This window comes from Notamacropus eugenii, chromosome 5, assembly GCF_028372415.1.
Source record: "Notamacropus eugenii isolate mMacEug1 chromosome 5, mMacEug1.pri_v2, whole genome shotgun sequence".
NCBI classification, from domain to species: domain Eukaryota; kingdom Metazoa; phylum Chordata; class Mammalia; order Diprotodontia; family Macropodidae; genus Notamacropus; species Notamacropus eugenii.
The window spans coordinates 35,112,086-35,127,835 of record NC_092876.1 but is presented as its reverse complement, the minus strand read 5'-3'; the positions used below and the strand labels follow the sequence as shown (position 1 = coordinate 35,127,835).

Below are 15,750 nucleotides of genomic sequence, written 5' to 3'. Positions count from 1 at the left end.
CCTGAAGTCATGATCCCAAAACTCCGTGCCTGCCCCCTGTCTCCAGCTTCTTCCTAAAGATGGCACCTGTGCCTTTGTTTCTTTCTTCTTTTCTTTAGATACAACACACAGAAGACATGGAGAATGAGATTGATGAGCTGTTACAGGAATTTGAGGAGAAAAGCAGCAGGACTTTCCTCCACACGGTCTGCTTTTACTGATGCCTGCCCTGGTTTCCCAGGCCTAGGAGCTGAATTGAAGCATGTGGGTCAAGTTTTCTGACTATTCCCTACTCTCCCTGAAGACCACCTTCGAATCTTTCTTTGTTAATACTTTTTTCCTTCATGGTGTTTGTTTTTACTTTCAGGTATTCTGCCAGTAGGAGGCAGTATTACCCAAATAAATTGTACATATAAAATGAGAAGAGAGATACATAAAGGCCATATAAAAAAAATCAAGTTTTTTTTCTATCCCACTTTTTCTTATAAGTGGGATATTAATTATAATGATGATTTTTTTTCTTTAAATGAAAAAAATTGTTTATATTGTATTTTTCCCCAGCTTATTCACTTCTTTAGTTGTGCATTTTTCTTTACTGTAATTGGCTGGAGCATTCAAAGACCTGAATGAAACAGTGGAGTGTGTATTACGAGGTATGAACTTGGCGCTGTCCTCTGCCTTTTCTGAACCTGGATCCAGTCATGTTGCACTAAAGGGAGGTTGTTGATGGAAAGCCTGGATTCAGGGTCAGTTCTGAAAAAGGAAATTCGCCAGTGAGTAGGGGTGCAGCCGCAGAGCCACCATTCTGACTGGCCTTGGTTGGCTCACAGACATCCCCAGGAACCCTGACTCTCCTCAGGATAGCCGCGTCTTCGCTCAAATGTTGCTGATGTTGCTGTTGGATAAATCTGGGCTTGGTGCACTAGGGAGTTCAGCACAGACTCTGAGCAAACCTTGTTGTGGTTGGTTTTGTTTTTTATTAGATTTAAGAAAAAAAGTTAGCAAGTTCTCAGAAGGGTTCCTTGTTTTATCACTCTTAAGAAAATCTTCCCAGCAGGAAGGGCCATCTTCGATTCAGGTGAGGTCCCTGTTCCACAGAAGCTTCCTCAGCACCATGGACAGCGACAGTACCTGTTACTTCATTCTGGCTGCAGGTCTCTTCACTTTTTTTGTATGTAGCCTATTTGCTGCTCGGAGCCACAAAGATGCTCCCCTCATGTTGGATGATGGAGTGGGAGAATTTATGAAACCACACAGGTTAGGAAGATGGCCTGGATCCAAAAGCCCTGGTGCTCTACCCAGTCGGGTCTGGTCAGTGATGGGGTCTGACTCCCTAATTTTTCCAAAGCCTGCAGAAGAGAATGAGAAGCAGTTTGCTGAAGAGCCCTGGAGGGAAGAGGTTAGATGGCACTCATGTCTTTGGCATCAACCTCCCAGAGGCCTAGGTTGGGGCCTCAGAACACCTGGTCTTCCTTAATAACCCTTGCTGGATCTGTCAAACACAAGTTCACCTATTTTCCTGTCTATAGTGTCAGCCTGTGTTACCTCTTGAGGTAATAAATTCCTGACTTAATAAATTAAATAAATAATAAACATGTGACTTTTTTTTTTTTATGTAAGCACTTTTAAGCCACAAGGAGTACCTTGTCTGGCATTTCTAGCTGTTTTAGGATTTGGGGTAAGAAGAGAATCTTAATTTTTTTGGGTTAGTCTAAAGTGAGATGACAGTGCAGACCCCTTTGGGGTGGCCAGCTGACACTGACCTTGCCTGGTGGGGGTGGCTTCTCTAGTCTGCCCTCTTGGCTTTCCCCCCTCGATCAGCCCTGGCTATTCCTCTGAAAGGTGGGCTCCACATATATTTGTTCTGATGGCATTTCCCTCCCCCTCCCTCTGCCAGTCCAGCATCTCCAAGCCCTTCTACCTCTTGGTGCCATTTCCATTTCCTGCCACTGCACCTTCTGCTGGCTTCCTTCAGTTTGAATACCACCACTGTGAGCCACTCCTCTTTTTTTGAACCTTAGTTTTCCTCATCTATAAAATGGGATGAATCCTACTTGTATCATCTAGCTTCCAGGCAGGTAGTGGGGAGAGTGCTTTGTAAACTAGTGCATCATGTCCATCTGGAATATATACTTAACTCCCTTTTGCTGTTCTACAGCTTCCATCACTTCTCCAAAGATTCCTCTTCACCCCCAAGCAGTTTTGGTTTTTTTGTTTTTTTTTTTGAGCACAGTCCGGCTCTTTAATGCTTCTGAGGCTGGATCTCCTCTGCTCTCAGACAAGGAAAGGCTGGGGAATGTTTGGGATGCGTCTAAGGAGAGAGTTGTGACGTTTAATTGGTCCCCAAAGGAAAAGCTGGGAAGAAATATTGGCTTTGGTGGGCCCCCGAGGTTTGAGGTTATGAGAGAAGAAACCAGTGAATACGCTCCGAAGTAGAAGGCATGTTGGATTTGCAGTCAGATTTACAACCTAGGTTCACTACTAAGGCTGGACAGTTCCCTTTTCTGGACATCTGTAAAATGAGAACTAGGCGATTGGGCTTCCTTTTAGCCTTGGATCCCGGAGGGTATGAAGACGAAAGAACCATGCTGGTGACTCCTGGGTCTGGAAGGAGAGAGGGGGGAATCGATCGATTCCTGTTGGGAATAACAGCCTTTTCCCTCCTGCCCCTTTAAAAGAGCTCCTTTCCCCCGCCCCAAGTCCTACTTCTGACGTCTCCTTTGCAGAATTCCAGGCTAAGACTCCAGCCATATGATGGGGTGGAGGGTGGGAGTGCGCAGGAAGGAGTGCTTTGCAGGGGTCCTTTACGAGTATGTCCAAAGTCCTGGATGGCCCAGTGAAGTTATCTGGATTGTGGGGTGGAGGCCGGTAGCTGTAGGGAAAGTCACAGCCCAGGCAAGGTGCTGAGGGCATAACATCGCCCTTCTCCCCCGAGATGCTGCTTGGGACCAAGAAACCAGGTCACTCCCCTCCTTGGCAAAGGACAGAAAGCAGGTGTCCTCCTGCTCCCTAAGAAACGGGCCCTTCTCCAGGGACTGGAAATTAGCCTGACAATTAGTGCTGGGACCCTCCCTATGAGCAGTTAACTTCTGATCTACCGAGGCGTCTCCGTCGGCCAGGAGGGAGCACCCAGGGTCGGACTGCGGGACTGCTTCACCCCACCTCCCACATTCCTGCGGCAGCAACCAAACCCCGGGAGGGGGGAACCGGGTAGCGGTGGGAAGTGTTGGACCAGAGAAGATGGTAGCAGGGACTGTGAGCTCACCGCACGGGGGTGGGCCTGGGATGTGCGGGAATAGAGAGGGGGTCCTGCGGCCCTCCAGCCCGCCGCCTCACCTCTGGCTTCCCTTCGCGGGCCTCCTCTCCTCTCTGGACTGACTCGTATTCGGCTCCAGGGGATTCCCCCCTACCGCCCAAGTCCAGGCTGCTCCCGGACTCTCGTCCCCCTCCCCCCTCCAGGCCCTCCCCAGGCCCCCGGGGGCGGTTCGCGGGCGCGGGCTAGGGCACTTCACTTGGCGCACTCTGTTCCCTCGGCCGGCCCGAGTGCAGATTTGGGGGAGGGGGCGGGGCGCGGCGGTGGCTGCGGGCCGCTGCCCGGGCCAGGGGGAAGAGGCCCTGAACAGCTGGCGGGCCCGGAGGCGGGAGCCCCCTCCCCGCAGCCCGGCCCTCCTCCCCCCCGGGCGGCGGGATTGCGGCGCGGGCCGGGCACACACACACGCACCCGGGCACACACGGGCACACACTCACACTCGCGCGCGCACACACGCACACACACACACACACACACACACACACACTCACACGGGCACACAGAGGCAGGCACACGCTCACCCTGTCACACTCACTCACACTGCCGGCGCCACGGCCGCGGACGACGCAGAGGCACCGCGAGGGCGTCCGCGGCGGCGGCGGCGGAGGCTCTGACCTCTGCGGGGCTCCCCCCGCCGCGGCGTGGGGGCGGGGGCGGGGGTGGGCGCGGGGGGCTCCGGCCCGGGCCGGCCCTGCGGGCTGCCCATGAGCGCAAACACGATGATCTTCATGATTCTGGGGGCGTCGGTAGTGATGGTGAGCGCGCGGAGAGGGGAGCAGGGGTGCGGGGCGCGGGGCGCGGGGAAGAGGTGGGTGGGGGGCCCGGGGGTGGCTGCCCCTGCGGGCGACCGGGAGCCCCTGTCCTCTGCCCCTGCGTGTCCCCTGCTGGCTACCTGGCTGCCTGTCTCTGCGCCTGCGAGCACCCGGGCCTTGTGGCCGGCCCGCTGTTCCTGGCGCGCTCCCCGCTCCCCTGCGTGTCTTCTCTCTGTCTTCCTGCCTGCCTGCCTGCCTGCCTCGGGGTGTGCGTGTGTGTGTGTGTGCCTGTGCTTCTGTACGTGTGTGTGTGTGTGTGTGTGTGTGTGTGTGTGTGTGTGTGTGTGTGTGTGTGTGTGTGTGTGTGTGTGTGTGTGTGTGTGTGTGTGTGTGTGTGTGCGCCCTGAGCTGTGTGTGCGCGCGCGCCGGGCCCTGGCCCTGGCTGTCTCTCCAGGTGTCTCTCTCTGTCTGTCTCTCTGTCTGTCTGTCTCTCTCTCCCTGGGTCTCTGGGAGCCTCTGGCTCTGCGCAGGGCCCGTGGCCGCGGCCGCCCCTCGGCGGGTCTGGAGCCCGCGGTCCCTCGTCCCCGGGAGGAAGGGAGAGAGGGAGCGAGGCCGGGAAGCGGAGGCCGCGGGCGTCGGGGGCGCTGACGGGCCGGCCGGCGGGGGGCGGGGGGCTCGGGGCTCTTTCAGGCCATCGCCTGCTTGATGGATATGAACGCGCTGCTGGACAGATTCCACAACTACATCCTCCCGCACCTGCGGGGCGAGGACCGCGTCTGTCACTGCAACTGTGGGAGGTAAGTCCCGGCGGGGGCTGCTCAGCCGCCCCTCCCTGCCTTCTGCCCCCGGTCCCTGCCCGCTAGCCTCCCTCTGCTCTCTGCCCGGACCAGGCTCGGCCCCAGGCAGGGCCCCGGGGCGTCCGGACACATGAACACCCCAATCCATGCACAGCACAATATCGACAGACACAAGCAAACATATACAGTGATAGTCACTGACACACAACACACCCCACCGAAACCCAGTGGCACAGACCCTCAGGCAAGACACTGGTGGGCAGAGATGCTAGGTCCAGGTGGTCTGGGCTGCCCAGTTTCTGGCGTCAGCAGGCAGGCTGAAACTGGTTCTGGGGGTGAGTGTGGAAACCCACAAAGGAAGGGGGCTTCCTTCAGCCTATAGCACTTTTCAGGGTCAAGGTGGGGTAAGAGCCTAGGGGGCAGATCTGATTGTCCAGAGTTAAAGATTCTGGCCTGAGTACTTAAGGGGAGGGGAGAGGAGGATGAACCTGCAGGAGGAAATGTGACCTAGACCCTGGGAGAATCCACAGAGAATTTACCTAGTTGGAGGAGGGGAGATTCCCCTCCCCCCCCAACAGTTCCTTAAAGGGGCTTAACTAAAATATAGTTGGTCCTATAGAGTCAGCAAGTTACCCTCTTGTTCTACTATATCAGGATCATTTTATCCAAGCCAGGAAAGCTGTTTCCAGGCTTTCATTGGGCTGTTAAGGCCCAATACCTTCTTTTGAAGTTTGCCTAAGGACTTGTAGAGGGCTTAAAGGCCAATCTCAGCCTCCCAGGATGGCCCTGGGTGGCCAGAACACATGATCTGATATGTATTCAAGGAGCATCTTGGAGGCACTTGGGCTGAAGCAAGGACCTGGCCAGGCTGGCACAGAGGACCCTGGGGCACGAAGGATATGTTGGAGAGCAGGATTCTAAGGCAGAAGGATCCAGGACAGACAGACAAGCCTGTTAGGTGTTGGTTATTGGTGCTTGACAGATAGTCACAATAAATCGCTTCTTGGTTACTGGCTATGAATTATGTTTCATGGAATCTCTGGTTAATTACAATTTACTCTGGTGGTCAGTTACTGACAGTTGGGGATTGGTTGCCAGTTATTCATTGTTTTTGACCTGAAGACCAGTGTTCTCATGGGGTTACTGAGTCACTGGAAAGTAACTCTGCCCTGTGCCCCTGACACCACCAACTCAGGTCTACTGGTCTCCTAAGGTTGGGATAAAGGTGGACAGTTGACCAGGCATCCCCCAGGCTAGCAAGGAGGTGATGCTGATGGTGTTCAGACCCTTAGTCTCAGACACTTTGGGCATTTGACCATCCTCATAGTCATTACAACTATTCTTGGGTGCCTTGCTCTTTCTCAGCCTTGATTTCTTCATCTATAAAATAAGAGTGTTGGGTCTAAATTTCTGCTGAGGCCTCTCCCCGCTCTAAACTGGTGATCCTGTGATGGTATGGTCACCTTGTGATGACTATGTCAGTGCCTTATGAACAGACAGAAAGGCCAGGGATTCAGCCCTGCCCTCCGGGAACTTACTGTCTGGATGGGACCATGAGACTTGGACACAGAGAGAAGGTTACCATAAAATGCTTTGTCCCCTTAGCACCTTCACTTGTTCCTGAGACATCAGGGGAGCTTCATGGAAGAGGGAGAACTGGAGGCTAGCCCCTGAAAGAGGTACAGGATTGAACCAAGTGGAGAGAAGAGGCGGGCATTCCATGGGCAATGGGTGGAGTGAGGGTGGGAGATGCTTTGAGGACTCTTGGGGGATCTTAGTTGGCTAGATGGATGGCAGCAGAGGGAGATGGGTCTGGAAGGGGTGTACCACATCGTGGTACTAGATTTTGGAAGGTCTTCCTTGAATGGTGACTTGAGAGGTTTGACATCTCTCCTGTTTTTTGAGCAGAGTGACATGGTGAGAACTGGATATTAGGAAGCTGACTGATTGGCATGTTAAGGGATGGAGAGGAGAAGAGGTGATGAGGGCCTGTTCCAAGGTGGGGACCTTTGGGATAGTGGCAATGAAGGATTGACTAGGAATTAAGGCCCAGTTTGATACAGGTGCTAAGTTTGTCATGGTCTATACATTTCCAGTCTGAGGCACCAGGAGAATTGTGGGACTGTTCCCATTTCATCTTGACTCACATATGTTGGTGCGGCATGGTGGTCCAGGTCTGAGTTCTTCACTCCCCTTGAGGAAAGGCCCTATGGCAAACTCCCTCCTGCGCATATGCTCCTGGACAAAAAGCAGAGTCGGTGATCATGGGAAGATAACCCACCCGTTCTCCTTCCATTTGGTTGTCTGATTTCAGTGGGGATCAGACTAATCATGCTGTGTGCATATGGTCATATAGGCTGATACATCCTAGCCTCTAGCATCTGTGACTTTGGCCCCTGGCTGGGTAGGCAATTAGTATGAGCTCCTGGGATAAAACCAATGGGATATGCCCACTCACCTCTCCGGAGACAAACAGACAAGGTCAGGCCTCCCAGCATGGAAAGGGGGAAAGGCTGGGCTGGGTGCTAGGAGTGACCTCCGGGAGTAGAGGTTATGAGGCATCTGCTTCCCCATTCTCATCCTTCTTGGCTCATCCCCAGTCCTGTCCTTCCTTCTTTCTATTTGCTATTTGAAAAAACAAACAAACAACCCATCTTTATATTTCCTAGTAAGATCCAATTCTTTGCTTTCTCCCTATCACGGTCATGCCTAGGGGGCACCTTGGTGTTCTCTATTACATTTCATCAAAGGTTCCTTGCATTTTTTTACCATTTGACAAAAGTTAATTCACATATGTTGGGGATTCAACTCTGGGGGTCAAGGAGATGTCTAATAGGTATTCACAATCTCATTTGAAAGCTGACTCCCCCCACAAGAAGGAATTTCTGTGGACACAGTGGTGGGATGTGAGTTGGATGACCATACAGTTGGTCTGAATAACCTAAAACAAAGGTTGTTGGTTAATGGCTCAGATCTCAGTCTGGAGGTGTAGTTGGTATTCTTTTTGCAGTTGAGAGGGGAGATTTGAGGAGGGGGTCTGACCTTAGCTCTAGTCAATGCTTGGAATTAAGGTGTAGATTTTCAAATGGTACAAAATTGGGCATGGTGTAGTAGACTGTGTTGGATTTGGAGCCAAAGGACCTGATTTCCATTTTCTGTCTTTGTGGCTCACTATCTGTGTGACTTTGAACAAGACACATGACCTTCTGGGGGCTCCATCGGTTCATCTGTGAAATAAGCATGGAGAGACCACCTCCAAGGTGATTTCTTTCATCTTGGGATCTTAGGTACTGAGTCCAAAAGTTCTGGGTAGGTTGGGATGGAAATGGGCTGGAATCTAAGAAGACAAAATTTCCTAGGGATAAGTGTAAAGTCATATATTTGGATTCAAACAATCAACTTCATATGTAGAAACTGAGGGAAGGTGGGTCCAGCAGTAGTTTATGGAGAGGAGAAAGATTTGGGATTTGGGGTTTTTTTTTTAGTCAACTCCAAGCCAAGCTGAGTATCACAAAGCAGGCACACACACACACACACACACACACACACACACACACACACACACACACACACACACACACGATCTCAATCTGCATTGAAACAAATAGCATCCAGAACAAAGGAGACTACCTCTGGAGGACTGTGTTCCTAGTAGGGGGGGCTGTACTTCATGAAGGAAAAGCTGCAATGTGTCCAAAAAGGTCTGCCAGGATTGTGAGGGGCCTGGAGGCCAAGACCGATGATGCTCAGTTGAAGAAACTGTGGGTGCTTAACATGGAGAAGAAAAGGCTTGGTGGGGGCTGTCTATTCCTGTCAGCACTCCCCAGGGGGGCCACCCGCTGCATCTGGGACCTCCCCCTACCTCTCCTGACATTGCCTGGGTACCCATGGTAAAGGACAGGACTTTGAAAGCCCTCAGCTTCTAGAGAAATGTGGATTCTCATGATCAGATTCAAAGAAGTCCACAGTTAGAAGGGACCCCTGAGATGACCGATTTTAGCTCCCTTCTCATTGCCATGGGAAGAATTCTGATGGTTTGGGTGGCTGATGAGTCACTAGGAATCAACAGTTGACAAGATGGCCAATAAGAAAAGTATGAGTCTCAGGGCTGAGGAGGCTGTGCTGCTGCTGGCTTCAGCCTCGGCCAGGTCTCCTCCAGTGCTCTGGGGCCATGTGGGAGAAAGGCTACTGAGAAGCTGGGTTTGGGACACAGGTGGATGTGGGGAAGGCATTGGGTGGTCAGACTTGGGGAGAGGGGCTACATGATCGGTGTTTTCCAGTATTTGCAAGGCTGCTACATGGAGGAAGGGTTAGCTTAATCCTGCTTGGCCTAGAGGGCAGGCAGGCAGCATGGGTGAAAGTTGTTTGGTTTTTTGGGTTGTTTTTTTTTTTTAGGCATTCAAGGTTAAGTGACTTGCCCAGGGTCACAAAGCTAGGAAGTGTCTGAGTCTGGATTTGAACTCAGGTCCTCCTGACTTTAAGAGGATCCATTGCACCACCCAGCAATGAGTGAAAGTTGTTTGATTTTTGTTTTGTTTTGTTTTTCAGGCAATCAGGGTTAAGTGACTTGCCCAGGGTCACACAGCTAGGAAGTGTGTGAGGCTAGTTTTGAACTCAGGTCCTTCATGCTCTATCCATTGCACCACCCAGCAATGGATGAAAGTTGTTGAGACTAAAGTGGAAGGAGCTGTCTCAGGATGGAATGTGTTATCCTTCTCTGGGGTATTCAGGAAGCGGCTTGGTATATCCCCTCCCCCTCCCCATACTTGAGAAGAGATTCCTGCATAGGGCTAGAGGTTGGACTGAAAACCTCCTCCCTCTCTGAGCCCATGAGGGCTGTAGAAGGGTTAGTTCTTGCTGAAGTCATCAGGGCTTTGTAGAGAAGGCTGGATCTTAGAGGACAGGATGGATGGAAACATGTGCCAGGTGCTTTTAAAATATCTCATTTGCTCCTGGTCCCATCTAGACATTATTATCATCCTTATTTTACTGAAGAGGAAAGTGAGGCAAATAGCGTTAAGTGATTTGCCCAGGGTCACACAGCTACTTAGTGTCTGAGGCTAGACTTGAACTCAGGTCCTCCTGACTCCAGGCCCAGGGCTCTCTGCATTTCCCAACAAGCTGCCGCTGGTAGTTATGGAGATACGGAGAGAGGGAGAAAGAATTACAGTCTAAAGAAAGTTCAAGAGATCACTACATGTATTTGACAGGATAGGGAAAGGCCTTGCATGAGAGAGGACAGCTGAGCTAGGCTTGAGAAAGGGACCTCAGAGGTCATCTAGACCAACCCTCTCATTGTACATATGAGGAAACTCAAGAGGCTCAGAGAGCTCAAGTGAGGATTTGAGGATACACAGAGATAGGATTTGAACTTGGGCCCTCTGATCCAGTCAAAGTCTTTCCCCTGCCCCATGGAGGTGGATAGTAAGTCCCTTAATCAGAGGTGAAGAAGGCACTGCTTACAGTCTTGGGGAAGAGCCTATGTAAAGACAGGAAAGGAGATGATGGAGTCCCCCATGTGTAGGAGGCTTGCCTGGCTAGAATGGAAGGCTTGTGAGCAGTGGTCACTCGGCAGGACAGGATTTTGGAGGGCTCAAGGGCAGGCTGAGGATGTTTTCATTTTATCGCAGGGGTGATGGGCAGCTGGCCTTTTGCAAAGGTCCCCTTGGTCCTTCCTGGAGGAGAGGTTGGATTATAGAGGGGAGAGCCTTCAGGCACAGAGACCAGATAAGAGGCTAAGAGATGATGGAGGAAGTGCTGACTTGTCGAGGGGACCACAGGAGATGAGAGAACAGGACAGATGCCTGTAGGCCCAGGGAGCCTGGCAGCACCGTCTGCCTGGATGCCATGGCTTGGGAAGAGGTGGGGATGTGACTGCCTCTGGCCCTGAGGGTGTGGAGAGGGACCATGGCTTCCAGGAGTGTCTGAGCGGATCACTTGGAGAGCTACCTTTGGCTCCATGTCCTGGTTCCTCTTTGCTCTTTTTTCTCATTGGTCCTCTGTGTCACCGTCATACATCTTGTCTCTTGACTCCAGTCCTAGGTGGTTGCAGAGCAAAGGCTCGGCTGGGAGATGACTCAGAGCTGGTGTGTGGCTCTGAGAATTCCCCTGAAGCCTGATGGCTCCTCTCTGGCTCCCTAGTCCCCCTCCCAAAGCCTGCAGTCACTCCATGGGACCGTGCCTGGCACCTGGGTGACTCGGGGTGACTGTGGATGTCAGCCTCTCATTGTGTGTGTGTATCTGTAATGGTGTGTGTGTGTGTGTGTATGTGTGTGTGTGTGTGTGTGTGTGTGAGACTCCATGGCTCAACTTACCCCCCCAGACCTTCCCTGCATGGTCAACACAGGACTGTGTTGGCTCTGAGTGCATCTATTATCTTTCTGAATCAGTGGGCAATTTTGCTTTTGAGACTATGTAATTCTTTGTGTGTCTGTGCTATGGTATTGTGGAGCTGTGTTTGGGTGTATATGTGTGTGTCTGTACCACGGGCCCAGCTTCCTTCTTTCCCCTCCCTCAGCCGTGGCATCTGTTTCCCCATCCCTTCCTTCAGCATCATTTGTTGGTATCAATATTTGGATGTTTCTTGGGCTTGATTATTCAAAGGTCTGAGAATCCTGAATGCTCAGTGATGGGCTCAAGGAGAGAGGGACTGGAGTGGGAGTGAGGACAGTAGTAGCAGAGGCTGCTTCTCTCCTTGCCTCCCAATGCAGTCCTGGTGGTGGCCCCAAGTGTTCCAAGGGAACAGTAGGGCTCTCTTGCTGTCCCAAGGTTTTCCAAGCTGGTAGAAGTCCTACTGAGTAAGGAGGGGCCTTTGTGCCATGAAGAGCTCGTGCTAAGGGGGCTTAGGCCTGAGTGGTATCTGCTGGGAATGTCTCCCTTGGAAGCACCCTAGGTTGGAAGAGGGTTTCTCTGTTGAATAGTAAGTCAACGAGCATTTCTTGATTCTTCGTGTCAGGCACCATGCTAAGTAGTGAGGATACACAGACAAAAACTTGGTATTTGCTCTTGTTAGGAGGTCCCTATCTAAGGGGGAAGACTATGCATAGATCTGTCAAGTGGATAGGAGGTGAAGACTCTAGCAGTTAGGGTTACCAGAAAAAGGGACCTCTTAGCTGAGTCTAGAGGATCTCTGTGATGAGGGGTCTCTGGTGTGAGGAGGTCCCTGCCATGGGAGGTCTCTGTGTTTAGGGGTCTCTGTACTGAAGGGAGCATCTCTCCACTGTGGAAGTCTCTGCACTGGGGAAGGTGTCTGCATGGGCAGGAGGTGGGTGCCTCTGTACTGAAGGGTAGGATCTCAATTCTTTGGGGAGATAACAGTAAGGCATTCCTGGTGGCTGAAAAACTGTTCTGCCTTCTCCTTTGCTCTTGTCAGGGAGAGAGGGGGACTGAGGAGTTCTGGTGTGATGCAGCCCCTCCCCTAATGAGGCCCTTGTTCCCAAACCCCATCTTGGATTCTGGGGCACCCCTATCAGGCCATCATTGGGGAGTGGGCAGCCCCTCATACTGTCCCATTATCCCTCATTGTGGCTCTTGTCCCCACCACTGTCCTCAGGCACCACATTCACTACGTGATCCCCTACGACGGGGACCAGTCTGTGGTCGACTCCTCAGAGAACTACTTTGTGACAGACAACGTGACCAAGCAGGAGATTGACCTGATGCTGGGGTTGCTGCTGGGATTCTGTATCAGCTGGTTCCTGGTGTGGATGGATGGGGTCCTGCACTGTGCCGTGCGGGCCTGGAGGGCCAGTCGCCGCTTTGGTGAGCACTGAGCTGGACTGAGGAGGGGCTGGAGCACTCTGGGGATGAGCTGCTGAAGCAGGTGGGGCTGGGGGGCCTCGGGAACAAATTGAGGTCAGCACAACAAGCTCTTATTAAGCAGCTCCTGTGTTTGAGCCACCATGGTGGGGGTGGGGGGCAATGAAAATAAAACCCAGAATGGAAACCTGTTAGAATCCAGAGAAGGACCTGGATTTCAACCTCAGCCATGTTATTTGCTGTGTTTGACTCTGGGACTCTGTTCATCTGTAAAATGAGGTTGGCCCCAGATGACCTCCAAGGACTGTCCCAGCTTTAGATCTATTATACAAGAAACTTAGCTTCTACTGGAGGTTACAGAATTCCAATAGCTAAGTTCAAGATCATCTGAGGAGGGAGGGACCATTTTTACCTTGGTGGGTAGGTGGGTGAATCAGGGAAGACTGATAGAAGGGAAAGGCTTCGAAGAGGTGGGGGTGAGGGAGGGAATGCATTCCAGGCCTTGGATGTGGGTGACAGTGGGTGGGTACAAAGCCATGGAGGTAGGAAATGGAGAGCAGACTAGTCTGGTTAGAATGGCAAATGTAGCAGGAGCAACAGGAAATGTTTGCAAAAGTTAGCTTTCAACCATGTCACGAGACTGAGGGACCAAAAGACTAAAAATCCGAGGAGACAGACTCAGGAGACTTGAGGGTTGGAGACTTGAGACTTAGCAAACAAGGAAACTGAGGCAATCATGGGGACAGACATGGGCTTCTTCCGGGGCTGGAGGTCTTTCTTCTCATTGGTGTCTCTGGCTCTAAGATGTGGCCCCTTCCCCCTCCCTCAGTGGGAGAGACTGTTTGTACCCAGGCTTGACTCCAGAATGGAACTTAGCTATTCTCATTCTCTAGCATCCCCAAGGGGATCAGATAGTTAACTAGCATTTATTAAACACCTACTATGTGAAGAAAGGGGGAAAAAACCCTAAACACCTGTGCCTGCTCTCAGAAAGCTCATAGTCTAATGGTGTATCCTGTGGCCTGATCAACTCTGGTGGGTTCTTCACTAGAAATATGGCACAGACATGGTAGAGTTTGGACCTTGGCTCCAGGGACTGAGTCCAAATTGGCACTTGTGAATCCAATCTGTTGGATCTGTTCACTAAGTACTTACTGTGTGATACAAAAACAAACATGAAAGGACCCCTTCCCTCCAGGAGCTTAGGTTGTTACATTGCATTCTTTGGATTGTTACATTGTATTCTCTGCGTTGTTACATTATATTCTCTGGATTGTTACATTGCATTCTCTGGATTGTTACATTGCATTCTCTGGATTGTTACATTTGTTTGACTCTCTTCCTCCCTTTCCCCTTCCTTCTCCTTGCCCTCCTGCAGACAACTCATGGTCCTGGCTCCCCAAATTTTGTAGTCTGAAGGACTTCCGGAAACGACCCCACCGGCCATATGAGGAGCCCACAGGAAACATGGTGCACATCAAACAGAAGCTTTATCACAATGGCCACCCTAGCCCCCGGCACCTCTGAGCTCCTGCCTTGGCTTGGTTAAGCCCATGGAGGGACTTGGGACACATGAACAGACCATTGGACCACAGGGTGGACATTGCCCAGTGTCTATGGCTATACTCCTGGGGAGCCTGGGGCCAAGCTCTATGGACCTACAGCTAACCATGCCCACCCTATGTGGACCAGAAGCCAGCCTGGTCCTGACCCGGGCCTGCTTGGGCCCCAGCACTGGACCTCTGTACATATGTAAGAAGGATCTTTGCTTATAAACCCTTCCCCCACCCCAGGGGGGCTATACAACCCAGCCCCTCAGACCCTGGACAGCACCTCTCTAGGGCCCCAGCCCTCTCCTGGCCCCTGGGCCCAGGGTGTCTGCTGCCTGGGTAGCCTGGGTGGTCATCCTGCACTTGGGTGGGGCTTCCAGAAGAAGGTGCTGTGTCTTTTCTCTTTTTTTTAGGGGCATAGGGTTTGGGGTGGGAGGGGATGGGATGGAGTTCCCCTAGGGCCTGTGCTGAGGGGGGGGTCATCTGACTGTAGGTCAAGGAAAGGCCAGGGAAGAAGAAAATTGGGGAGGGGGGGATGCCTCATGAGAGAGATAGGGTAGGATATGAACTGGGGTGGGGTCCCTCTCTTTCATCTGGGACTCCCAGGCTGTTTTGCTATGTTGTGCCTCAGTTTCCCAAGCTAGGAGCGGAGTGCCACACTTGAACATCCCGGAAGAAACACTGGAGGGGTGGAGAGGGAAGGGGTGGAGAGGGGAGGGGTAGCAAAGTTGCACCATCAAGCAACTTCCCTTAAGTGCTTAGAGCTCTTGGAAGGAAGGTGCTACCCAGACAGGGTGGGGTGGCAGTTGGGTGACTTTGGACCCCTGGCAGGGGAGGGGTGTGTGTGTGTGTGTGTGTGTGTGTGTGTGTGTGTGTGTGTGTGTGTGTGTGTGTGTGTGTGTGTGTCTGTGTGTGTGTGTGTCTGTGTGTGTGTGTGTGTGTGTGTGTGTCTAGAATGGATATGGGTGATTCATGGTGTTTAGGTTTTTAAAAACTGACTCCAGGGTGCTGGGTAGATGGAGAGGGGAGAGGGAAGAAACCCTAACAGGGAAGAGGGGGCCTGAGACAACTCAGTCCCCCTATGGTTTTAGGAGTACCTGGTTGTTTCTGTTTCTGGTCAGTCCCCATCCTCATCCCCGGACCTTCCATTCTGACTCTGGACTTGGTCCAGCTCTTCTTAACCCCTCAGGGCCCTGGGGGTTGCCCACTAAGTGGGATCAGCCTCTGGTCCATTCCATCCACTGGTTTAATTCTATTTCTGCTCAGTTTCTTTGTCTGGGATCACATCTGTTATTTTTTTTTAATGGCCGGTGTCTGTGTTTTTCCTGTCCACATCTGTCTGTGTTCATTTGTCAGGCTGTTTGGGGAGCTGACTCCCAGGGGAAGGTGTCAGGGCCTCAGAGAGGATGAGGACCCTCGTCTGTAGGAAGACCCCCTGTCCAGGCAGGAGGAAGGATGTAGGGATGGGGTGTGCAGAGGAGGCAGAGGTGTGGAAGATAGGTCCTGTAAGCCTCAGGGCCCGAGCTTGGACAAGGGGTCACTCAGTATATCACCAGGGGCAGGTGCATGGGAGGTGAGGGTCATAGGCCTGAGGCAATGGAGAG

General features: G+C 52.1%; 2 protein-coding genes across 2 annotated transcripts in view; both read left to right on the top strand.

The window, feature by feature from the left end:
- SSU72 (SSU72 homolog, RNA polymerase II CTD phosphatase) overlaps positions 1-1,572 on the top strand; it is a 44,944-nt gene extending 43,372 nt beyond the window's left edge. Inside the window, exon 5 of the mRNA XM_072608516.1 lies at positions 99-1,572. Coding sequence (XP_072464617.1) covers positions 99-200 — 102 coding nt within the window. The 3' untranslated portion in view covers positions 201-1,572. The remainder of the gene's footprint in view (positions 1-98) is intronic.
- A 2,366-nt stretch (positions 1,573-3,938) lies between these two features.
- Positions 3,939-14,213, top strand: TMEM240 (transmembrane protein 240). The gene is made up of 4 exons (XM_072608518.1): positions 3,939-4,044; positions 4,732-4,838; positions 12,391-12,599; positions 13,975-14,213. The coding sequence occupies exons 1-4, from the start codon at positions 3,994-3,996 to the stop codon at positions 14,121-14,123; spliced, it is 516 nt and encodes a 171-aa protein (XP_072464619.1). The 5' UTR covers positions 3,939-3,993; the 3' UTR covers positions 14,124-14,213.
- The last annotated feature ends 1,537 nt before the right edge of the window (positions 14,214-15,750 follow it).